The sequence below is a fragment of the Phaethon aethereus genome (assembly GCF_964289735.1).
Source record: "Phaethon aethereus genome assembly, chromosome: 4".
NCBI classification, from domain to species: Eukaryota; Metazoa; Chordata; class Aves; order Phaethontiformes; family Phaethontidae; genus Phaethon; species Phaethon aethereus.
The window spans coordinates 85,314,319-85,337,498 of NC_138578.1; the positions used below are offsets into that span (position 1 = coordinate 85,314,319).

The 23,180-nt window shown below is 69.7% G+C and overlaps 4 protein-coding genes across 4 annotated transcripts; 1 reads left to right on the forward strand and 3 right to left on the reverse strand.

Moving 5' to 3' along the window:
• Positions 1-1,277: 1,277 nt before the first annotated feature.
• On the reverse strand, positions 1,278-4,524 carry LOC309404976 (retinol dehydrogenase 12-like). The gene is made up of 6 exons (XM_081999636.1): positions 4,267-4,524; positions 2,712-2,951; positions 2,527-2,616; positions 2,268-2,456; positions 1,604-1,710; positions 1,278-1,503 (listed from the first exon to the last, which is right to left on the reverse strand). The coding sequence occupies exons 1-6, from the start codon at positions 4,421-4,423 to the stop codon at positions 1,309-1,311; spliced, it is 978 nt and encodes a 325-aa protein (XP_081855762.1). The 5' UTR covers positions 4,424-4,524; the 3' UTR covers positions 1,278-1,308.
• Positions 4,525-6,341: 1,817 nt separating this feature from the next.
• On the reverse strand, positions 6,342-8,974 carry LOC309404471 (uncharacterized protein C2orf81 homolog; the record flags this gene model as incomplete). The annotated part of the gene is made up of 4 exons (XM_081998941.1): positions 6,342-7,271; positions 7,587-8,087; positions 8,160-8,387; positions 8,966-8,974. The coding sequence occupies 4 exons, from the start codon at positions 8,972-8,974 to the stop codon at positions 6,342-6,344; spliced, it is 1,668 nt and encodes a 555-aa protein (XP_081855067.1).
• A 298-nt stretch (positions 8,975-9,272) lies between these two features.
• WDR54 (WD repeat domain 54) lies at positions 9,273-15,248 on the forward strand (the record flags this gene model as incomplete). The annotated part of the gene is made up of 9 exons (XM_081998725.1): positions 9,273-9,497; positions 10,419-10,481; positions 10,699-10,765; positions 11,153-11,209; positions 11,495-11,622; positions 13,584-13,684; positions 13,876-14,038; positions 14,217-14,291; positions 14,772-15,248. 9 exons carry the CDS (start codon positions 9,273-9,275, stop codon positions 14,901-14,903), a joined length of 1,011 nt encoding a protein of 336 aa, XP_081854851.1. The 3' UTR covers positions 14,904-15,248.
• Positions 15,249-17,098: 1,850 nt separating this feature from the next.
• On the reverse strand, positions 17,099-22,299 carry LOC309404509 (rho-related BTB domain-containing protein 2-like; the record flags this gene model as incomplete). The annotated part of the gene is made up of 9 exons (XM_081998993.1): positions 17,099-17,268; positions 17,350-17,455; positions 17,595-17,683; positions 17,902-18,052; positions 18,324-18,442; positions 18,793-19,721; positions 19,818-20,003; positions 21,874-21,977; positions 22,108-22,299. The coding sequence occupies 9 exons, from the start codon at positions 22,297-22,299 to the stop codon at positions 17,099-17,101; spliced, it is 2,046 nt and encodes a 681-aa protein (XP_081855119.1).
• Between the last annotated feature and the right edge of the window lie 881 nt (positions 22,300-23,180).

Here is a 23,180-nt window from a genome sequence, read left to right on the forward strand (position 1 = left end):
GGAGTTCCTGGCCCACAGCGCCGTGCCAGACACCCTCCGCCTCCTCCACGGGCGGCAGCTAGACGGCACGGGGGACGCCAAGGGCTTCCCCTCGCTGGAGGAGCTGGCGCGGTGGCGGGGGGCTGCCCCGGGGGGCCCGCCGCTCACCCTGCCCCTGCGGCAGGTGGAGGAGGTGGAAGAGCCCACCCTGGCTGCCATCCGCGCCGTCTGTCCCCAGGCCGAGGAGGCCAGCGTGTGGCTGGGGGACGGCTCAGGCCTGGCGGGCGGCTGGGAGCTGCTGGGCTGGGGCCGCCTGGCCCGGCTGACCCTGGGCTGCACCGGGCGGCAGGGCCGGGCACTGGCGGAGGTGCTGCCGCTGGCACGGAGCCTGGGCCCCCGCCTGCAGACCCTGGCCCTGCATGGCTTCTGCTACCAGGACGAGCTCTCCTTGGCCGCCCTGCTCGCCAGCTGCCCCGGCCTGCAGGCCTTCAGCGCCGAGCTGCACGCCCCGCCGGGTGCCGACCCCAACGGGGAGACACCGGCTGAGCTACCCCGCTGGAACACCGACCTGCTGCCCCGCGGCCTCTGCCAGCTCCAGAGCTTCTCCCTGGCCCTGGCCAGCACCACCGGCATCTTCTCGGCCCCGCACGGGCTGGTGCTGCGTGCCACGCTGGCCTCGCTGCTGTGCCATGCCCCGCGCCTGCAGACCCTCCGTCTGCTCGGCATCCACTTCCCACTGGACTCGGTGTTTGAGACGGTGCTGGCAGCACCGGGGCTGCCCCTGCTCGAGCTGCAGGAGCTCTCACTGGCTGAGAGCCAGGTGTCTGGCCGGACCGTGTGGCTACTGCTGGCCTCCGAGGGCCACCTGCGCCACCTGGACCTGTCCCGCTGCCGGGACATCCACCGGCGGGACTACGACAGCTTCCTGCAGGCAGTGCGGAAGCAGCGGCTGGACCTGGACATCACCTGGGAGTAGCCGGCGCTGGCTGCACAGGGCTCTTTAATAAAGGAGTTACATCGCAGCTGGCAGCACGCTCCTACGCCCTGTCGCGGTGGCTGTCCCGGCACAGCAGGGCCCTGTGCCTGCTCCCTTTTGGGAAGGGGCTGGCACATGCGGGGTGACTCCCCTCTGCTGCACTTCGGGACGCTGGCACTGCTGGGGCTGGCACAGCTCCCCGCACCCCGGCACTGGCTGCCTCCAGCCCGCATGGCGCCAGCCCAGGCGCGTCCAGCCCCACGTCCCGTGAAGCCACGAGGACCGCGGCACAGCAGCCAGCAGCGCCGGGCGGCACAGCCGCTGCCATGTCCCCACGCAGAGCTGCTGCCGGCTCAGTGCTGGGGACCGTCGGTGAGCCCCGTCAGCCGCTCCGACTCCTCCCAGAGCTTGCGAGCGAGGCCGGCGTCGCGGGCGGCCATGGAGGGCAGCGCCAGCCCGCAGTCGCTGTTGAAGTACTTGCCCGTGATGCCCGAGACCTCCTCTGCGACGGCGCAGTAAATGGTGCTGGCGGCCCCCTGCTCTGCCGACTGCCGGGCGAAGCAGGGTGAGGAGGGGGCCTGACTGCCTCCCACCCTCCCCTCTGGGGCTGTGGGATGGGATCCGGCCCCGCCGCCTGCCCCCGCTCACCTTTATGAAGGGGCGGATGAGGGTGAAGAGCACCCGGACGGCCCAGCCGAAGTGGCGCATGATGCTGGTGCTCACCACGCCGGGGCTCAGGGCGTTGGCGGTCACCCCTGCCAAGCCGCACCGTCAGCACCATGCTGGGGGGCATGGCTGGGGCCATGCGGTCCCACCCCGGTCCCTGCCTCTGGGGCCCAAATCCCCTGTCGCCATCCCACCAGGAGCAACAGGAAAGGCCCCGAGCCCGGCCTCAGAGCGGGGGCTCCTCCGTGCCCCGGCACCGGGGCCACCCCACGGGACGCGGCCATCCCTGGCCAGGGCTCTCCCACCCATTGGGGACGTGGGGGGTCCCAGGGAGTTTCTACCAGTGCTGAGACCCCTCAGCCCCATTGCACAGCCCGTGTCATGGCACAGCAGCACGGGGTGGTTGGGGCAGGCAGAAGGCCCTGTGGTGCAGCCCTCCCCAGGAGCTGCATGGCGTGGCACGGCATGGTATGGCGTGGCACGGCTCAGCAGCGTGCAGCTGGGCGCTGTGTGGCACAGCACAGCATCGCTTGGCAAGGCACGGTATGGCAAGGCATGGCATGGCCAGGCATGGCATGGCACAGCACCGAGTGGCACGGCACGGCACAGCGCGGTATGGCACGGCACGGCTCAGCCCGGCACCCACCTGTGCCCTGCAGGCGCCGCGCCAGCTCGGCGGTGAAGAGGACGTTCATCAGCTTGGTGCTGTTGTAGGCAGCGTCGAAGCCGCTCAGCCGCTCCTGCCCGGTGAGGTAGCGGCCGTCGGCGGTGCCTGCGCTGTGCCGGAAGGACGAGACGTTGATGATGCGGGCGGGCGCTGATGCCTTCAGGAGGTCTGCGTGGAGCAGGAGGTGAGCAGGGAGGGGTCCCCGGAGCGCCCCAGCCCCGGCAGCCCCCGCGCTCACCCAGCAGCAGGTTGGTGAGCAGGAACGGGCCCAGGTAGTTGGTGGCGAAGGTCTGCTCCAGCCCCTCCGGCGTGATGGCGAAGGGCAGCCCTGGAAGAGGGGAGTGTGGGCCAGGAGCGGGGCAGGCATCGCCCGCCGCAGCGGTACGGGGGTGGCAGATGCATGACCCCGACGCCGGCGCGTACCGGTGAGGCCGGCGTTGTTCACCAGCACGTCCAGCCGCTTCTCCTCCCGCAGCACAGCCTGGGCGAAGGCCCGCACGGAGGCCAGCGAGCTGGTGTCCAGCAGCCGCAGCAGCACCGCAGGGTTGCTGGTGGCCGCCCTGATCTCCTCCACCGCCGCCTGGCCCCGCTCCTGGCTCCGGCACGCCAGGATGGTGCGGGCGTTCCTGCGGGCGAGGTCCAGGGCCACGCACTTGCCGATCCCTGCAGCGCACGGAGCAGGCACAGGCCGGTCCCCGCCGGGTCCCCACCGCAAGGGGTCCCTGAGGGTCCATGCCCCCACCCCCAGGGTCCAGGCAGCCCCGGGAGCAGGGCAGGGCAATGGAGGGGGACCCCATCCCAGGCAGCTCAGGCATGGCCAGAAGCCCAGCGCCGAGCCCAGGGTGCCCCAGCGCTGGAGCCGGGGGTGTCAGTGGGGGGCGGTGGGGCAGGTACCCCAGGGCCGGGCTCCCCGCTCCACAGCGCGGTGTGGCCGTGCGGGCTCAGGGATGGGGACGGGGATGAGGCGGGGTGCGGGAAGGAGTTGGCGCTGGCAGCTCGCACAGCTCGCTCGTGGGCAGGACCACGGCCACGGCTGCCGAACCCACCCAGCCACGCTGTGCCGGCACCGCTCCGCATCGGTGGTCCCATGCAGTGGGGAATGACAGGCACCCGGGGGTGGGGGGACCCCAGCACACGTGGGGCCACCCTGTCCCTGGGCACACAGGGGGACAGCCCCGTGCCCTGCATGTGAGGGGACACCCCAACCCTGACACACGGGCCCCGCTGCCCCCGGCTGTGCTGGCCCCGACTCGGTGCTTTGCAGCAGGACACGGGCAGGAGCAGCAACCCCGTTCCCTGGCGTGCGGCTCCGGCTCCGGCACAGCGTGGTGCCCATGGTGGCTGGCAGCGCAGTGGTCCACTGGGATGCAGCCAGCAGCGCGGTGGCCTTGGCTGTCAGTCATTAACCCAGCTGGGGCAGAGTCCGGCCGCAGAGGCTGGGCAGGGGCTGTGGGCGCGGGGCTGCCGAGAGCCCAGCGAGGCAGAGCTGCCGCTGGGCAGAGGATGCCGGCTGGCCCGAGCAGCTCGCCGGGGACCGGCTCCCGAGCACGCGGTGCAGCACCCGGCGGTCAGTGCGGTGCAGAGGACGCCTGAGGGCACCCGGCGTGAGCGTGCCGTGGGCACGGGGCGCTGGGAGCACATCATGCGCACCCAGGGGCCAGCCATGGCCACCCCCGCAGCTGTCTGCACCACTGAAGCAGGGGCTATGGTTCGGCGGCTGGAGAAGGGGGACCTGTGTCCCCTGCAGGCCACCCCACAGCACCGTGCCGTCGTGCCGTCACCCACACGCATGCCCCCAAGCCCCTTCTCCATCCCGGGGGAGCAGGGAGCTGCCACCACCACTGGCTCCCACTGCGAAAGGAGGGTGACTGGGTCCCGTGGCCAGGCAGGGACCTGCACCCAAATGGTCCTGCACCCCACACCCCCACGCCCCAGCCTCTGCAGCCCACGCACTCCCCTGCCACCAGTCCCCACTCACCGCTGTTGGCCCCAGTGACAATCACCGTCTTGCCGGTCAGGTCGGTGGGACACTTGCGGGGGTCCCAGGCGCGTCTCCTCCTGGCCCAGAGGAGCAGCCCCAGGAGCAGCGTGAGCAGGAACCAGCACGGGTGGCTGCAGGCGCTCGGCAGCGCCATGGCTGGGGCGCGGGGTTCAGCTGGGGCGCGGGGATGGGGCTCGGCCGGGGCACTGGGGTGTGGCTGGGGGACAGAGTCCGGCTGGGGCTGGAGGTCAGCCGAGGACCTTCGCCCAGCCCGGCAGCCCTGGCACGGCATGGCCCCTGTCCTGCTCCCCGAGCCTCCGGTCCCCGGCTGGGCTCGTACCTTGGGAGGGTCAGAGCCGGCAGGAGGCTGAGCCGCCTGTCTCTCGTGCCACTCTGGGGCTGCTGGCCCACGCTGGCCAGGGAGCCCCCCACCAGCTCCAGGGCAGCCATTGCAGGAGGGGCGATGCTCACCAGGCAGCCCTGAGGTCCCTGTCCTCCCGACCAGGGCTGGCAGCCCGGGGATGCAGGCACGGCCCTTCCCCGGGCCCGGCCGGCACCTTCGGGGGCTTCAGCAGCTCAACAGCTGCTTCGCTCAGGGATGGGCCCGGCTTTCCCGGGGCTTCCGCAGCCCCTGAGCCCCCGGCGCTGGACGAGCACCACCGGCCCCAAGCTACGGCTGGGTTTGATGATCTTAAGGGCCTTTTCCAGCCAAAATGATTCTATGATTCTAGGCTGCCACTGTTCCCTGGCTACTCTGGCCTCGAAAGCCTCCGGCGACTCCCTGGCACTGGGCTCTCGCCAGGGATGAGCCATCCCTGAGCTCAGCTGTCCCCGGGCATCGCCCCACACCATCACAGACGAAAACGGGTTCTTTACAGAAAAAAATGGGGTGCTTGCGCAGCCAGAGCACTGTTGGAGCCGGCGAACAGCCCTGCGGTGGCTCGGCCCCGCCAGCCCCGGTGGCTTTGGGGGCAGGGTGCAGGGCTGGGGCCACCCGCCACGGATGCAGCCGGGCTGGGCTGCACAGGCGGAGCGGCTCGGAGGTGGCCGTGCCTCCGAGCACAGGGACCTGGGTCAACGCCGCAGCCCGGGGACACGGGGCAGTGGCAGATCCCAGGCAGAGCTCACGTGGTAAAGCCACACAGACATTTCACTCCGTTAAATCTCTGTTATTTCTTGTTTGGTGGCAAATCAGCTGCAGGGTACATCGCTGCGTGTGGTTACAAGCTGAAAAACGTCCTGCAGGCGTGTGACCATCCCGGGTGCTGCCGGCCCGGGCAGCGTGCCGATGGGCAGCCCCAAAGCGCAGAGTGCCCCGGCTTCCCCAAGCTTTGCTTCGCATCTTGCTGGTGACAGTTTCTTCCTCGCCTCCTCTGCAGCAGCAGCAGGGATCCATAAAGGTCGAGGAGTCAGAGGTGCCTCGGCCCTTCGGCTGCCCCAGCCCATCCCGGCGGGCAGCGCTGGGTGGTGGCAGGGCTGGCGGCTCCGTGGGCTGCTGCGGACTTTGCTCCTGGCCCCGTGCTCCAGCACAGGAACTCCCCGGCTCAGCGGTGTGGCAGCCACAGGGCTGGTCTTCTGCAGGGGACGAGAGCCAAGTGACAGAAACTTTATTTCTGTTTTTTTTAACTGGAGCTTGCAAAGGGCACCGAGCTCCCAGCCTCACCGACAGCCGGGAGAGCCCGTCACGTCGGCGCCCTGCTCTGCGCCAGACCTGGTGCTCGCTGTGGTAACTTGTAGGGTTGCAGGGTCAGGTGGAAACGTGCGGAAAGCCGAGGGCGAGGAGCCCGCCTAGGACACGCAGGTTCTGCCCTGGAGCTCAGGCACCCAGCCGCTGCGCTGAGCTGCAGGGCGAGGGCAGCACCCAGCCAGGCACCCAGCCGTGGAGCTGCGGCAGCTGATTTCCCAGCGCAGGGACCGCCGCGAGCAGCGGGGCCGGTTGTGGGAAACGCGTGGGACTCGGCGGGGAGCCAGGCAGGACCGCCCCGGTGGCGGGGACAGGGCTGGCGCCGAGCGGGGGGCTCGCCCCCCAGGCCGCTCCCAGGCCCCAGGGCGGTGTGGGGCGTGTGCTGCCTTCAATGCTCGCCATCGCCCGTGACCTGCCCGGCCGCAAAGGCCGGGAAGGGCACAATGGGGCAGATGGGTCTCAGGTCCCGTTGGGCCTCCCGCAACTCCTCCTCCTCCTCGCCATGTGCCACGCTGCCGAGCCCGCGCGCCACGCTGCCGCCCCGTCTGACGGTCACACCGGGGGCCAGCCGAGCAGAGTCCAGCAAGGAGCCGAGCTGCCGGGGCAGGGCACTGGGGGGCTGCGGGGACCCCGGGGGGCACGGCTGGAGCTGTCCCCTGCCCACAGCAGCCAGCCCCCGCGGCAGCCAGGAGCTGCCCAGCTCCGGCGCCCGGCTGCGCCAGCAGGCACCCCGGGAATGTGCCGGTGGCTTTGCTTCCGTGCCCGTGTCCAGCACCTCCACCTGGGGCCTGATCCAGCGCTCAGGCCAGCTGCCGGGGCCCAGCCTGGGGACCCCCAGGAAGGTGCTAGACCCCTCTCGCTTCACCCCCGTGCTGCGCTGGGGCCTCCCTGGCCGGATTGTCTCCGGGCTGGTGCAGGAGGGAGGCGGCAGCAGCAGCCTGTGGCTGCTGACCCCCGCTGCCCTGCTCCCCTCCACGTCCCTGTGGGATGACCGCGGCAGACGGTGTCCCTCCTCTGGCTGCTCCAGGGGCTCAGCCGGGCCCAGGGGTGGGCAAGGAGCCGGTCGCCTAGCCGGGCAGAGCGGGGCCAGCCGAGGCAGCGGGGGCCCGGCACGGGGAGGTTTTTCCTCGGGGTGCCGGGGAGCAATGGCCACCTCTTCTGGCAGCAGCTGTGGGGGGGACGGCCCTGGCACGGGCAGGATGGCACCGGCAGTGGACACCTGGCTGGGACGCAGAGGCTGCATGGGTGGAGCTCCGGCCTCGGCTGCCACGGGGGGGTCCTGCCTGCCGCACTGGCACGTGGCCCACGCACCGGAGACCTGGCCGGGAGGGGGCCAAGGGCATGTAGTGTGAGCCGGGGCTGTCGCGGTGCCCGACGGGGGTGACTCAGTGTCAGCAGCACTGCCCCCCAGCCCAGCGCTGGCAGAGGGTACAGCCCCGGCCCCCTCGGTGCGCAGGAGCTGTGCTGGCACTGCTCCTCACCCGCACGAGCTGACGGCTTGGCCCTTGGCACCACCAGAGCACGGAACCATCTGGCAACAACCAAACAGCTCCCGGGGCAGCCCCAGACAACAGGCAGAGCTCCCCCCTCTTCCCTGCCCACGCGTGCTCCCCCTTCCCCCCTCAGCACTGACCCCCGGCTCCATGGGGAGTATTTGGGGGACGCTGTGCCCTGTTGAGGGCCACGCAGCAGTGCCCGGAGGACCCACCTGCCGGGACCAGGGGCTCTGTGCGTGTCCCACAGCCCCAGAGCAGCCAGGGCTCAGCCCTTCCCTGTGGGGCTCACTCGCTCCAGCCCCACATGCAGGGGAAGGGAAAAGCTCGGCTGCCTGGGGGCCACGGCGGGGTTTTGGGGCTTGGCTCACCTCTCCCGGGCATGGGGACAGATGGGCACGCAGGACGGGAACAGAGCCCTGCGCCCAGGAGTCCGTGGTGCAGGGCTCGGGCTCCTCGTCCTCCTGCCAGGAGCTATCTCCCTGGGGGTCCGTCTCCCCCTCATCCCTCGCCAGGAAGCGCCACTGGGCTATCTGCAGCAGGGCGTCCCGCGCCTGGCCCACCGTGAAGGGCACGCACTGCGGGCAGAGCCAGGGCTGAGGGCCCCGCTCGGCACCTCGCACCCTTGGCCCAGTCCCACACTACAGAGCGGGGACTGCGAGGGACCCGTGCGCGCCCCGGGTCCCCCAAAAGCTGGGTCTGGGCACGCTCACCTGCCGAGCTGCATAGGCTTTGGTGCACTCGTCCATCACGCGGCCCAAGAGCTCTGCAAGGATGGCCCCAGCATCCCCATCCTCCTGCTCAGCCCCGAGCAAGGAGAGCCACTCTGCCTCAGGCAGGCGCCCAGGGACGACGTCGGCTCGGGCAGCAGCGACGGTGGGGGGCCGGGACTTCTCCCCACGCGACTTGGAGGCGGCCGCTCGCTCCCGGAGGGTCATTTTCTGCAGGGAGACACGACAGCCCCCAAGCTCCCGCCTCGGGCAGGAGGAGCCCCAGGCAGGGTAATGCCATGCTGGGGTGGGTACGGCCCACGGCCCCCTGCAGCTTGAAGGGACCAGAGACAAGACTCCCCCTTGCACACAGCCTGGGGGTCTCTGCTTCCCCAGACCCCCGCAGTGGCATCAGGGTATGGGGGGAGCAGGGGGAGCCCCCATCCCCCATCCCATGGCGGGAGCGTCTCTGGCACGGCATCCCGGTGCTCCCCATGGCACCCTTGTGTACCCCAGCTCATCCCAGTACACCCCAATATACCCCAGTGCATCCCAACTCGTCCCAACCCACCCTAGCACATCCCAGTACACCCCAGCTCACCACACCCCAGTACACCCCAGCATGTCCAGTACAGCCCAGTACACCCCAGCACATTCCAGTACACCCCAACTCACCACACCCCAGCACAACCCCAGCACAACCCCAGCACACCCCCATACACCCCAGTACAACCCCAGTACACCCCAGCATGCCCAGTACACCCCAGCACACCCCAGCACACCCCGGCCCCCCGGCCGAGCCCCCCCACCTCGGCCATCCCGCCCCGAGGCGGGAGGCGTCCCGGTCTCCACGGCAACGCTGACCACGCCCCCGACGCTCCGCGCACGCTGATGCCATCGCTGCGCGCCGCCCTGTGCGTCATCACGCCGCGCCGCCGTCTCCATGGCTGCGGCGGACACCGAGTGAGCGGGGAGGCAGCGGGGGGGCCCGAGGGCGGCGGGGCCGGGGCCGGGGGGCGCTGGCGGGGGAATGGGGCGGGCGGCGGGGCGGGGGGGGGGGCGCGGCCCCGGTGCGCGTCCCTGGAGCGCGTCCCTGGAGCTGCGCCGTCCCGCAGGATGTACCGCAAGGAGAAGGGCGTCCAGCTGAGGAGCAGCAGCGCGGCGCTGTACAACAACCTCAGCGTGCTGCGCCTGCCCGGCCGGCAGCCCGCCTGCTTCGGCGCCGTGCACGGCCCCAGCCTCAGCCTGGTCAGCGCCGCCGCCGACGGGCTCGGCTTCTCCCACCGCCAGCTGCAGGCCAAGGAGGGCGGGATGGCCGTCAGCACCTCCCTCCTCACCCAGGTGAAGGCTGCGGGATGCCGGGGCGCCTGCACCCCGTCTTGGGCTGCGGGGTCCTCCGCGCCGGGCCGTACGCTCGGGGCGGGCGAGCAAGCTGGCAGCTCCCGAGGCGCCGGCCTTGCGGGAGAGCGGTGACCGGGAGGGCTGTGACACGCAGCAGCTCTTTAGGCAGCTCTGCTGCCCCGGCAGCCTAACGGGAAGCAGGTTCCGTAGCCTGAGCCATAGGCAGGGCCCCGCTGCCCCCAGAGCGGAGTCGGAGCAATCCTGTAAACTGATAAACGGCTCCCAGCGAGATTGCGGAGAAGGTGGCGGGCAGGGACGGCTGTGCACAGCGCAGGTGCTGGGTGGAAGGAGCATGGTGCTGCCGGCGGCTTCACCAGGGCCTGTGGGAGCGGGACGGGGGTAGCGCAGCATGACAAGGGGCACCTGGGATTTGCCATGACATCATCTCTCAGTCTTTGCTTTTGCTCTCTGTGCCCCGATGAGGATGATGCTCGCCTCAGCAGGGTGCGTTGGCCTTAGCAGAGGTCTGTGCTTTAATGCCAGCCTGCTCTAACCATCAACCACAAGGCCCAAACAGGCTGACTGCCAAGTGCAGGGCAAAGGGAGCAGAGCTACAGAGCAGGGAGGAAGGGCCTTCCCAGCTGAGTGCACATGGCTGTAGAACTGCCGGGACAGAAGCAGGAACCCACAGTGTCCTGATTACAGGGAGGGTGAGAGGGAAGGAGCCTCTTGAGAAGGTTTGTGGGACCTTGGAGAGGTCCCTGAGGATGGGAGGGACTCACCTCCTGTAAACCCGTGACAGGAGCCAGAAACACACACGCCTCTGGGTGACTGCAGACTGTCCCTCCCCTGGAAGGTGTGGAGGGCTTTTGCCCCGTCTTCCCCCTCCCTGGACTCCTGCCGAGCCTCCTTTCCTTCCAGGCTGCTTGGTGCGTCCTGCCGTCGCGGGTCCTGCTGGTGCTGACCTCTCAGAAAGGGATCCAGGTGAAGGGGTTTTCCGTGGAGGGTGAGAAGTGAAGTCATGATGCTGGGAGGATGAGCTCACTGTGAGGACAACTGGGAGAACCTTCTGGAGGTCCTGCTGCATACCCAGAGAACTCTCACTCTCTCTTGGAGATCTCTTAGGGCAGCGGTTGAGCCTGAAGCCATGAGAGAAACTTCCCCACCCTCTTGGGCTCACCCTGTTGCTTCCTCTCTCCAGATGTATGAGTCCGATGGCTCCATCATGGTTTATTGGCATGCGCTGGATATCACGGAGCATCCTCCAGGTAAGTCCCTGGTGGGAGCGCAGCAGGGAGCTCCCAGCCCCTCTGCCTGCTCTCCTTCCCCACGTGTGTGTGATCCCTGTAGTGCAGCCTGGTTCCTCCTGGCCCAGAGACCCCCAGCAGCCTTGCTGGTTAGCCAGGACAGTCCGACACAGCAGCTTAGCAGAAGAGTCTGGAAGAGGTCACAGAGTCACCCTGACTCCTCTGTCCTGGCTCAGTGGGGGCTGAGGGGGGCTGGAAAGGGGCTCGGAAGGGACCCAGTGTGGCAGATATGGGACTCGCCCCAAAGATGAAACTTGAACAGACACCCTGGTGCCTCACAGTGCTGCGCCAGTCTCCTGGTTCCTGGGAGCTGCCGCAGGTCGTAACCAGCTCTTGGTTTCCTTTCAGCGCAAGCAGTGTTTGCTCGAGGGATCGCTGCAGCTGGCGGACACTTCATCTGCGTGGGTGAGCCGAGCGCTGAGGGGGTGGGCTTGCTGGGGCCCAGGGACGGTGTAACGATGTGGGGTCAGCCGAAGGGGCTGGGTTTGCCTCGCAGCTCTCGCAGGGTGCTGCTCTGTGCCGAACAGAGGGGCAGATTGGTGAGTGGCATCTGTAAGGAGCAGCCTTGCGTAGGCAGCGGGCCTTGGGGGGAGCAGGGAGCACAGCTCCAGGTGTGGCAAGAGCTGGAGGCTCAGTCCTGGGACGGGGTGGGATGAGCCCCCACTGATGCCTCCTCTGGGCCGTCCACAGGGACATCCTCTGGGCAGGTGCTGGTATTTGACATCCCACCCAAAGGGACGAACGTCACTGTGAGCGAGGTCCTGGAGCAGCACCGCGACGCCATCACCGACATCGCAGCGGAGCTGGGCCAGGCTCCGGTACGTGTGGGGTCAGCGCTGTCGGCAGCCGCTCGGGCCAGAGGAGCCAGTGGGGTCCCTGGTGCCGGGGGCGGGGTGGTGGGGACTCCAGCCTCCCCTTGGCCCCACAGCTGTCTCAGGGATGCTTTGCGGGTGCTGGCTGTGGGAGCTGAGGTTTACCCAGGCCCTGACCATGGCTGAGCGGATCCCAGGGTGCAGCCCCTCACCCTTGGAGCTGGTGCTCTCTGTGGGCAGCCTGATCCCCACTGCAGCCGAGGTCTCGGGAGGCTGCGATGTGGCAGAGCTGCCCCTGAGCTGGCACGGTGCAGGAGACAGCACGGCCATCCCTCCGCTCGCCAAGGATGTTGGCTCTTGTGGCTGTCTCTGCACGAGGGGGATCTCCCCTGTCAGGGTGGGATACATCTAGGGGAGGAGGTGGCTTGGGATGGCCGCTTCCTTAGCCCTGGCTCCAGGGAGCCTGCGAGCCATCCTGCCGTGGCTTAGCGTGGCGCCTCCAGGCAAGGCAAGTGGGAATTGAGTGTTGTATAAAACACTGTGGTATTTCAGGGCTGTTGGCAGCTGGGAGCAGCCACCCCATCGGTTATCGCACTGTCCTACTTTCGATCGGCGTTCAGCCGGTCTCTGCCTTCTTAGCGCCTCGGTCTCCACATTTCTTACCTGGCTGAATCTCAGTCCCGGCTGCCAGGCTCTGGGAACACACATGCTGAAGCGGAGAGCGCCGGCCAAGGTGGTGAAGGGGCTGATGCCCCCGCACACAGCGTGGCTGTGGGAGCACGGCTCGTTGCCAGCCCAGAGTATCCCGTGATCCGTCGGCGTGCGTGCCGGAGCACAGAAGAGCTATTGAAGCTAAAGGCCAGTGGTGGTACAAGAGCAAATGAGCAAAACGGGCCGTGAATTAACCCACGCTAGAATTAAAGCTCTTACCATTAGAGCGGCGAGTTACTACAGCAGGCCCTCGCCACGGGAGCGCGATGAGAGGAGGGCATGGGACATGTCCTGCCCGTGTCTCTGGAGCCATCCCAGGGTGCTGGCTGCCGGTACAGGACCCTGATTCTCCCAAGCCAGGCCCGAGGCGCTGGCGCCCGGGGGGATGAGGAAGCCGAGGGCAGAGCCGTGCCTGTGCACTAGCTGAAGGGCTGAGCCTTTTCCCCTGGCCAGTGGAGGAGATAACCGACCCAAGCTGTCGCTGGCACCGGTGACCTTTCTCGTGGCAGATGAAATAACTTCACCTGATTTCAGAGCACAGTCTGGGGCTTCTTCAATTCAGCTCGCTCTGGTTGACATCTCTGCAGCCACAGTAATTGGCTTCCTCGTTATTGGCCGCCTCCTTCCCAACGAGGACACTTTCTTGTACTTTCTCTAATTAGTTACATTTAACTTTCTCTGCATTTGGGACTCCCCTGAACAATTAATTGCTTAGAACTGGTTCCCAATTAGCCTGGATATGGAGCTTGTTTACCTGAAAGCTGTTCTGTCATCTACCTCTGCCTGTGGTGACTGTCCTCTAACACGCCTCTCTCGGACTTTGCTCCATGGTTTGTTTAAAGGCTTTCTAACGAGCGAGAGACGGGGCCTGGCGTGTGAAATCCCAGGCGCCTGGAAGGTGAAGAGCGTCGAGACACGGGTGCAGAGGGAGGGGATGCAGTAATTCTTGCTAGAAATTTATCCGATGTGTAATTAGTGTTGCTAAACATGAACATGTTTAAACTGAAATGCCCGTGTGTGATCTCAGCCAAGCCTTGCTCATTCGCAAAACGCGTCAGCAGTTTCTGTGAGCTGTTAAACTTTAAGCTCGTTCTGCTGCAGGCTCTGGCTTTGCTTCGCAGCAACTTCAGTGGCGCAGGCAACCGGGGGAGCAAGAACCTTCTGCCTGGTGTGAGTCAGCCGCGCGCTGCCAGCGGCAGAGCTGGCTGCCCCACGAGCGGTGCCGGGGAGGAGGCTGACCCGCATCTGCTTCACAGGACGGGGCTGGTGACCTAGTGACTGCGGATGACGCTGGGACCCTCTGCGTCTGGAGCACGGGGGAGGAGTTCACCCTGCTCAGCAAAATCCCGGCCTTCGGGTAAGCGCGAGGGGCGGACGGAGCGACACGGAGGGGTCTGGTTGGAGGGTGGTGTTGGACATCCCCAGCCAGACCACATCAGTGTCTCATGAGGGATGGGAGGGTGGCAGGAGGGGGACACCCGGCACCGGCTGCCGGCATGCGGGTCTGCAGCCGGGAGGGGAGGAGGTCACACGTGCCTCTGTGCCCAGCTGCACCTGCTCCTCCGTGAAGCTGTGGAACGGGGTCGTGGCTGCTGGCTACGGAAATGGGCAGATTCGGCTGTACGAGGCAACGACCGGCCTCCTGCGCGCCGAGGTCAATGCTCATGCTCGATGGATCTACGCCCTGGACCTGGCGCCACAGACGGGAAAGGTACGGCTGGCTGCACTGGTGCACCTCGGCCCGTGTGCGGCATCCCGCTGGCCCAGAGCGTGGCAGCCTGGATGGCCAGGCAGGGGCTGCTCCCTCGCCCCAGCACATGGCACTGCCACCTCCGTGGCATCCCTCTGGCCTCTCCGTCCCCACAGCCTCCATCCCGCTCCCTTTGCAGCTGCTGTCGGGTGCAGAGGACTCCTTTGTTCACGTCTGGAAGCTCAGCAGGAACCCAGACACCGACGACGTCGAGGTGAGTCTGGGCAGCCCTCCGTGGGGAGCCTGGGGCAAGTACGCAGCACTCCAAGCCATCGCTGCCCCGCGGGGCCACGGCGCAGGTGCTGCTCTGTCCTGCAGCCTCCAGTGAGACACTGTGGCCACAGCGAGGGGCTCACTGCTCAGGGGAAACCCTGCCGGGCCCAGTCTGAGCTGCCGCGGGGCGGCACAGCTCTCCTCTTTCCTCCTGCTGTCATCCTCAGTCCTGTCCTAGGCTGGCAGGTAGAAGCCCGGGAAAGCTGTCTGATTGGGATATGGTTCTTGTGCCAATGAAAGGGCAAGCTCAAGCCACAGCCCACGGGCCTGGCCACGCACCCACGGTCCCTGCTTGCCTTTGCCCCGAGGTAATGCCTCCCCAGGCAGGCAGGGACCCGAGGCAGGTTGCTGGGTGTCTAGCTGGGGTGGGTTCTACTTTACTCAGCCTGCGCCGCTGTTCCGGCTCCTCTCCCCGCTGCAGATCGAGCACTGCCACGCCGAGTGTGTGACCGACACCCAGGTCTGTGGTGCCCGCTTCTGCGACCCTGAGGGAAACTCCTTCGCTGTGACCGGCTACGACCTGAACGAGATCTTCCGCTACAGCCGGGCATAGGCTGCGAGCGGCAGGGTCTGTCCAGGGCAGCGCCGGCGCCGCGCGGGGCGAGCTGGGTTACCCCAGCACCACGATACGTCGGCGCCGAGGCACCGTAAGCAAGGGGAGTTCAGCACAGACCCCCAGCTTCTGCTCCGTGGGGCCCGAGCAGCGGTGGCACAGGGCTGCGCCCCCAGGAGGAGGAAATCTGTGTGAAGGTGGAGCTGAGCCAGGATCCCCCTCGCTCCCAAAGCAAACCTGCCCTCGGCGTGGCATGTCCACGCGCAGGGAACGTGGGCTTGGAGCTGCTCTGGCTACACGGGACCCAGCGCCGCAGCCCTGCAGCTGCCTGGGGCAGGCGCTGACCTCCCCGCTGCCCCGAGGGAGGAGGCAGCGTGGCGGGGAGCAGAACCGGCTCCCCTCTTCCCAGCGGCAGCTCAGGTTCAGATGGGAGGGGATCCAGGGCAAACCTGTGCTACACGCTGCTCCGGCCGCGAGAGCTGTCGGAGCTGGTCCCAGCCGGGGCGGCGGCACCTCATGGGTGCAGCACCCATGGGGCCGCCCTGCCCTGGGGTGGCACAGTTCCCGGGGAGGAGGAGAGGAGTCCCTTCTCCTCCCCAGGGAGCTGTGGGGACCCACAGGTCCTGGTGGGCCCCTACATCCCCAGCTGGCCAGATGTGCGGGGCCACAACTGTGCTCCTGGGCTGGAAACAGCAGAGGCGGCTATGCCGCACTCTCTGCTAAGACACCCTGGGGACGGTCCCACAGGTCACGGCAGCGGGGCTGTGCTGTCCCCCTGCTCTGTGCCCCAGTTCTCACCCTGGGCCCCCGGATGGCTTTGACCCCACCTCCCACCCGGCCCGGGCTGTGCTGGAAGCGGGGCAGATGCTGCGCCCAGACACCCCGGCTCTGCCTTGGGCCCCCAGCTGGACTCGGCCCCTTCCCGTGGCCGGGAGCTGATGCGGCCCCAGGGATGAGCTCAACCTCTGGCCCTGCTCCCAGGGCCCTGTGGGGCCGGGGGACTCCAGCCCCAGTGCTGTGGGGCACGCTCAGCCTGGGACAGGCCCTCGGCAGGGGGAGAGCTCCCAGCTGGAGGCTGCCCCCCACCACACTATGGCTGGGGGTCTGGCTCCCCAAGCTATGGGGCAGAGCCCTCCTCAGCCCCTATGCCCTAGTCATATCCTGTTCCCCCTGCCCCAAACACACCCCACCTATGAGCTGGCACCCCCCCAAGGTAGGGCTTAGTCCCCCCATGTGCTGTCTCCCCCCAGCTATGGGTTAGGACCCCACACTCCTGTTCCCCCCCCTCTGCCCTGTACCATGTTCCCCCACCCACGATAAAAACACCTGACTGAAGCCCCCCTCGCCCCGTGTCGCTCATTCCTGCGTGGGGTGGGGGGTGGCCAAGCGCGGCAGTGGGGGCGCAGAGCCGGGGCCCGTTACAAAATGCTTTATTAAAGGTTAAAACAGCCGCTGCTGAGAGGCGTGGGCAGCCCCGCTCACAGTGCTGGGGTGGCCGGGGGGGCCCTGGGGGCCGCTGTGCTCGTGGGGCGGGGGTAAAAAAGTGTAAAAATGGTTGTGCAGTTCAGCCCTAAGACCCCGGGACGTGGACGATGGCCCTCGCCCCCGGGACATGGCCCGTGGCCCTGCAGGGGCACGTCCAAGGCACACAGATGAGCTGGGGGGGGCGGGCCGCCCTCCCCGGGGCAGGAGCAGCTCCTACAGCCACACACACGCCCAGGGACCCCAGGGACCCCTGGCCCACCCCGCCCTCCCGCCCCACGCCTCACTCACAGCTTAGCCCCCCACCTCCATCGTGGGGGGAAATACAGCACCAGAGAGCCCCGCCGGGGGAGCACCCGGCTCGGGGTGGGGGAGCCCCCCGGGAGGAGGAAGAGGAGGCCAGCAGAGCCCCCATGCCCTGCTGGCTCCCAGCCCCACAATACTGCTCGGTCAGAGGTAGCACCAGCATTGGCCGGGGCAGAGGGGCCTGCCGGCACGGCACGGCTCGGCTCGGCACGGCTGGCCCCGCTCCCACGCCGGGAAAGGCACGGCGGGACAGCGGGGAGCACGGGCCGTGGCCCAGCGCGCGGCGGCGGGCAGCGCCTGTAAACAGCCGGGGTGGGGGGCGTAAACGGGCAGCGGCCGGGGGAGGCAGCCCTCGGCGGGGAGGGGGCCCGGGCAGGCGGCCTCCAGCCCGGCCGTGCCCCCCCGGCTCAGGAGACGTGGGGCGAGGGCCGCCAGAAGCACCACTTGCTGCGGGTGTGCTGCTTGCGCTGCAGCTGCTCCTCGCGCTCCCGCTCCTTCTTGGAGCGCAGGTACAGGTCCTCCTCCTTCAGGTACCAGACCGGCGGCCAGCGGTGCCGCTCGAAGTGCGCCTGGTTCTCTGCGGGGGGACGGCGCCGGCGTGTCAGCGCGCGGCACAAGGCCCCCGGCCGCGTGCCCGCCCCGGGCCCCCGTGCCGTACCTGGGGACATGAACTTCATCTCCCGGGGGAAGCGGCGGCAGACGCTGTTGTAGTTGGTGCAGATGTAGTGCAGGCACCAGGCGGCCAGCTGCCGGGCGTTGTGGAACTGCGGGCGGAGCGGGTGAGCGGGGCGGGCAGCTGCCCGCCCCCCGCCACCGGCAGCCCCCTGCCCACCCGCCCGCCCCCCGGGACTTGTGTCCCTCTCCCCGGCCGCAGGGCTCGCACCGTGGCCGCCGCCCGCGTACCTGCGTCATCTCCAGGTAGATGATGACCTGCTCGTCGATCTCCACCCGCTGCACGAAGGCTCGCAGCAGCTCGTCCACCGCGTACTGCTCTGGGGGCGGGGGGGGCTGTCAGCGCCGGGCGGGCCGTCGGCGCCGGGGACGTGCGCCCCGGCAGCCGGGCTGCGCCCCGGGGGTAAGCCGGGCTCCTCTGGCTCTTACATAAGGACCCCGTTAATGACACACTGGGGACGCATCGATCTCCGTCCCCGCGGCGCTGTAATCGTATTGGCAGGTGACGTCAGCAGGGCCGGGGGGTGCCCGGGCTCACCTGTGAGCGCCTGCAGCCGGGGCAGGCAGAGGCGGTTGGTGAGGATGAGGAGCTCCATCGCGTCCAGGTCGGGCGTGGGGGTGAAGACGCCGGTGTAGAGGAAGTCGAGGACGGCGCGCAGGCAGGCGCAGTTGGTGCCGGGCAGGGAGACCTGCGGGACAAGGGGTTTGCCGAGGCCCGGCGCGCCGAGCCGCCGACTGCGGAAGGACGGACCCTGCCCGGCCGCCGGCAGCGCCTGCCCCGGCAGAGCCCCACTGCCGCACACGCCCCCGCTTTCTCGCGCGTGCCAAGGCCGGGGGGTCCGAGCCAGCCCCCAGCAGAGCCGGCGCTGCCAAGGGATGCCCGTCCTCCCGGCAGTCTCGTGGCAGAGATGGCAGGGACACCCCCTCCGCCGCCCACGTCCCCCCGCTGCGGCCCCTCACCTCGGCGGCGTAGCTCTCCCGGAAAGCGCCCCGGAACATGGCCATCATCCAGTCGCAGCCGGCGATGAGCAGGGGCTTGTGCGCCGGCACAGCCCCATCGTCCACGCGGAAAACCACATCTGGGGCGGCAAGGGGACGGCCTCAGCACGGGGCCAGGCGCCCTCGGCCACCCCAGCCCCTGCCACGGCTGGCCCCGGGACACGCACCCCGTGGCTGAGCCAGCGCAGGGAGCGCGGCACTGCCACACGGGCGCCGGGGACGGCACGGGGAAGGGACGAGGGCTCCAGGATCCCAGACCGCAAAGGCCTCGGCGGAGGGCGGGGGATCGGGGTGGCCAGGAGCCCCGGGGCCATGCAGGGCGCCGTGGGAGCCAGGACACCCGGCTGGACGGGAAGGAGCTGGGCGATGTCCCCGGCCAGGGCAGCCCCCGCAGACCCCCCTGGCCCCCCCCAGCCAGGGACCGCCCTACCTGCGAAGACCCCCTTCCCCAGGCACTCCTTGATGCGGTTGGCGCGACGGACGTGGAAGGCCTTGGTGATCTCCTGGTTCATGAAGCTCTCCTTGTTGAGCACGTTGGCCACCATCATGCGCAGGTCGAAGACCTCCAGCAGCTCGGCGATGGTGGCCACCTGCATCAGGTCCCCGCGGGCCTGGTCCAGCCGCCCGGTGTAGAGGTACTCCAGCACGGCGCGGAAGGGCTCGGCCTGCACCCGCCGGTCCATGCACACCACCGCCATCCGCTTCTCCCGCCCCGCCACCGGGTCGGCCACCAGCTCCCAGCGCATGCTGACGAAGCCGCGGCCCCAGGCCGACAGGTCGCGGCTGCCGCCGCCGAGCGCCGCGCCGTCCCCCGCCGCCGGCCGCAGGGCATCGTCGCTCTGTGAAGTCCGCAGCGGGGCGCGCGCCCCCTCGGCCAGGGCTCCCCGCTCCCCGTCCAGGCTCTTGGTGCGGGCGGCCGGCTCCTTGGCCCCCCCCCGCGGCCCCTCCAGGGTGAAGAGGTCGTAGAACTTGGAGCAGGAGGTGGCCAGGTAGACGCGGTGGGCGAAGACCCGCTGGCCGCCCTGCAGCTGGAAGACGACGTCGGCGCAGAGCGGGGTGCAGAAGAGGGCGGCGGGGCCCCAGCCGCAGCTGGCCGGCGGGTCAGGGACCTGGATGACGGGCGGCGGGGGCTTGGGGGGCAGGAAGGGGGCCTGCAGCAGCGGCCGCTGCATCTTCTTCAGGTGGGACTTCCAGAACTGGAGGTGCCGGCGGGAGATGAGGGCGGCCCGGATCGCGTTGTCGAAGACGTCCTTGATGCCGAACTGGGCCACCACGCTGGTCTCATAGTAAGGCACCCCCAGCTCCTTGGCCACCTCGTGGCCCCGCTCCGGGGGCAGGATGTCTGTGGGCTTGATGGGCCTGGGGGGGACAGAGCGGGGCCACGTCACCACGCACGGAGGGGCCCGGTCCCCGTCCAGCCCCCCAGCCCCACCGCCCCCCGCCCAGCGGCCTCACTTGGCCAAGGGGCGCCGGGCCCGGTTGACGGCCTCCAGGTCGGCGTAGCGCAGGTCCAGCTGGCACCCCACCAGCACGATGGGCGTCCGGGGGCAGAAGTGCTTGATCTCGGGGTACCACATCGTCTTCACGTGGCGCAGGGAGTTGGGGTTTGCCAGTGAGAAGCAGAGCACGACCACGTCCGACCTGCAGCCGGGAGGAGGAGGAGGGTGAGGGCAGCCCTGCCCCAGCGCGACCCGCTGTCACCCTGCGCCCCCAGGCCACCCCCTGCACCTCTCCTTGCTCGGGGAACGGCACTGGGGTCCCATCCCTGTCCGGGGATGCGCGGCGCTGGCGCTGACTGCCCCCAGCCTGGGACACCCCGCCTGCCCCGGCAGGGCTCTGCCCCACAGCCCCGGGGAGCCCCACAGCCCCCGGGAGCCCCATGGCTGCACACAGGGCAGCCGAGACCGAGGAGGGAGCCGAGGGCTGCCCCAGCTCGGGTACAGCACAGGACCAGCATGGCACGGGGCTCGTCCCGGCCCCAGAAACGCCCCGCAGAGCACCGGGGCGGCAGCCAGGCACAAGCGGGTGCCAGGAGAAGCCCACGGAGAGCGGCTGGGCGAGTGCCAGAGCGGGTGCCAGCCTGTGGCATGGGCCGGGCTGCAGAGACCAACCCTGCCTGGCCACCCCGTGTCCCTTCCCTGTGCCTGGTGTGGGGCTCAGCTCTGTCCCTTGGGGTCGGCAGGGCGCCGTCCCGCTGCTGGTGCCGTCCCAGCCCTGCGCCGGCACTGCCAGCGGCTCGGGGAAGCCTCCCCGGGCAAGGTGACAGGGGACGCGCGGGAGGTGCCAGCAGCGCCCAGGTCCCCGCAGCCCCCGGGGCCTTATAAGGCGGCCGGGAGCAGCCACGTGTCCCCAGACCTGGTTTGTTTTTAGTCTGCGCTTTGCCGAGACGTGACCAGGAGGCGCGTTTGGAACCGGGCCCGTGTCAGGGACCAAGATAGACGCCACCCGCCGCCTCCCGCAGGCCCCCGGCCAGCACGGGAGCCACCGCTCACCCACGGGTGATGCCGGCCCGGGCCGGCCCCAGCACCCACCACCCCACGGGTCGAAGGCAGCAGCCCCGGTGGGGCAGGCAGCACCGAGCACCTCGGGAACCCCGGGGTAGGGCAGCCCCCCACATCCCCCAGCCCCCCACATCCCCCACGCCACGAGGCCACCGTGACCCCCAGCCCTGGGCAGTGCAGAGGGGAGATTAGAGCATGCCAAGTCGCGCTGGCACGGTGCGGCGGGTGATAAGAGCCTGGACGTGCCAGCAGCCATGGAAAAGGGGGTGTTTACAGCCTGGGGAGCGGGGTGGGGACCACGGGCCAGTGACCGCTCAGCCACAGCCCAGGGGCTTCTCCCGCTGCCGAGCCAGCACCCCTGAAGGGAGGGTCCCAGCACCCCTGAGGGGAGGGTCCCAGCCATGGCGACAGCCCTGTGGGGCCGGGCAGCCCCTGCCTAGCTGAAAGAGCCCCCAGCTCTGCCCCACAGCACAGGACCCCTGTCCAGGGTCTGCAACCCCCACCCCCCAGGGAAGTGGGGACTCCAGGCACCCCAATCAGCACCCCAGACCAGTCCCCCCTCCCCAAACAGGCAGCCCTAGCGCAGGTGGTTCCGGCTGCCCCCCAGGGAAGCCACAAGCACCCGGAGCTCCATGCCCAGGGCCGGGGGCTGTCGGGGTGCACAGCCCTGCTGCCACAGTGTCCCTGGGGCGCTGAAAGCAGCCCCCAGCCCGAGGTGGGGGTGCTTCCAGCCCCGTCGAGGGTTCGGGGTGCCAGAGCCCCTCTCTGGGTGCTGGCAGGAGCCCAGGGGCCCCTTCGGCTCTGGGGTCTCCTCAGGCACTCCCCAGGGCAGTGGGTTGGGGTGCTGGTGGTGAGCGGGGGTGCCAGTGGCGGGGCTCAAGGCGCCAGTATTGGGTCGGGGTGCTCGTGGCGGGGCTCGGGGTGCCGGTGGCAGGCAGGGGTGCCCGTGGTGAGGTTGAAGGTGCCCACGGCAGGTCGGGGTGCCGGTGGCGGGGCGCCCGCGGTCCCACCTGCCGTAGGCGAAGCGCCGGTCCTTGTGGTGGTCCCCGAAGGTGTCCCAGAGGCGCAGGGAGACGCTGACCTCGTCCACCACATCCCGGGAGCGCTCCAGCACCTGCCCGGACAGGGAGCGCCGCCGTCACGGCCCCGGTCCCGGCCCCCGGAGCCGCCCCCGGCCCCCCCCCCGGGAGGCGGCTCCGCGCCCCCCGCCCCGCCGCCCTCCCGGCCCCGCCGGCGCCCCGCACCTCCTGGCAGACGCGGTACTGGTCGATGGCCCAGACGGTGGGGACGTGCGTGGCCAGCAGCTGGTACTGGCTGAGCGTGGCGTTGCAGGCGCGGGCGCAGATCAGCCGCGTCTTCCCCACCGCGTTGTCGCCCACCACCACGCACTTGATGGTCTCGACGTTGGGGCGCTCGTAGTCCACGTCCAGGTCCATCGGCGCCGGAGCGACACCGGGCGCCGGAGGGACACCGGGCCCCGGGCAGCGGCCCCGCACGGACCGGCCGCGCTCAGCGCCGCCCCCCGCCCATGCCCGCGCCGCCGCCGCCGCCGCCCGGGCCCGTTACCCCGCCCGCCCCGCCCCGCCGCCAATCCGCGCCCGCCCCGCCGCCCCGACCCGCCCCCCCGACCCCGCCCCGCCGGCTCCGCCAATCCGAGACCGCGGCACCCGCCTCGCCCCGCCCCCCCCCCGCCCCACCGCCCCCCCCCGCCGCCAATCCTCGCCCGCCCCGCCACCGCCCCGCCCGCGCGCGGACAAAGGAGCGCCGCCAGGGGGCGCCGCGCCCACGTGACCGCCCCCCCACCTCTCCCCCTCGCGGCCGGCCGTGCACAGCGGCCACGCCCCTCCGGAGGGGCGTGGTCGGACGGGCACGCCCCCTCCCCACGCCCACCCGCGACGGGGCACCGGGAGCGGGGACCGGGGTGGGCAGGGACCGGCGACAGCAGCGGCACCAGTGACACCGTTTACCCCCCGCAGACCGCGCCCCCGGTACAGCCAGCGCCCGCCTCTCACCACAGGGACACCAGTGCACACCAGTACGAGCCACCAGTACCAGTATGCGCGAGTGGAAACTCGTGACATCAGAGCGCCCCAGTACATACCAGTGACACCAGCAACACCACCAGCCTCCGGCACTGCCCCATGCCTCCCAGCTCTGCTCCCAGCCTCATGGCCCCCCACCCACCGCAGGGCGGGACCCGGGGGGAGCCAGGCTGTGCCCTCTGTGGGTCCCGTCCTGCTCCCCCCGCGCTGCCCGGCACTCCCCCAGCCCCACCCCAGCCCGTGCCAGCCGTGGCACACCAGCACCCAGCACCCAC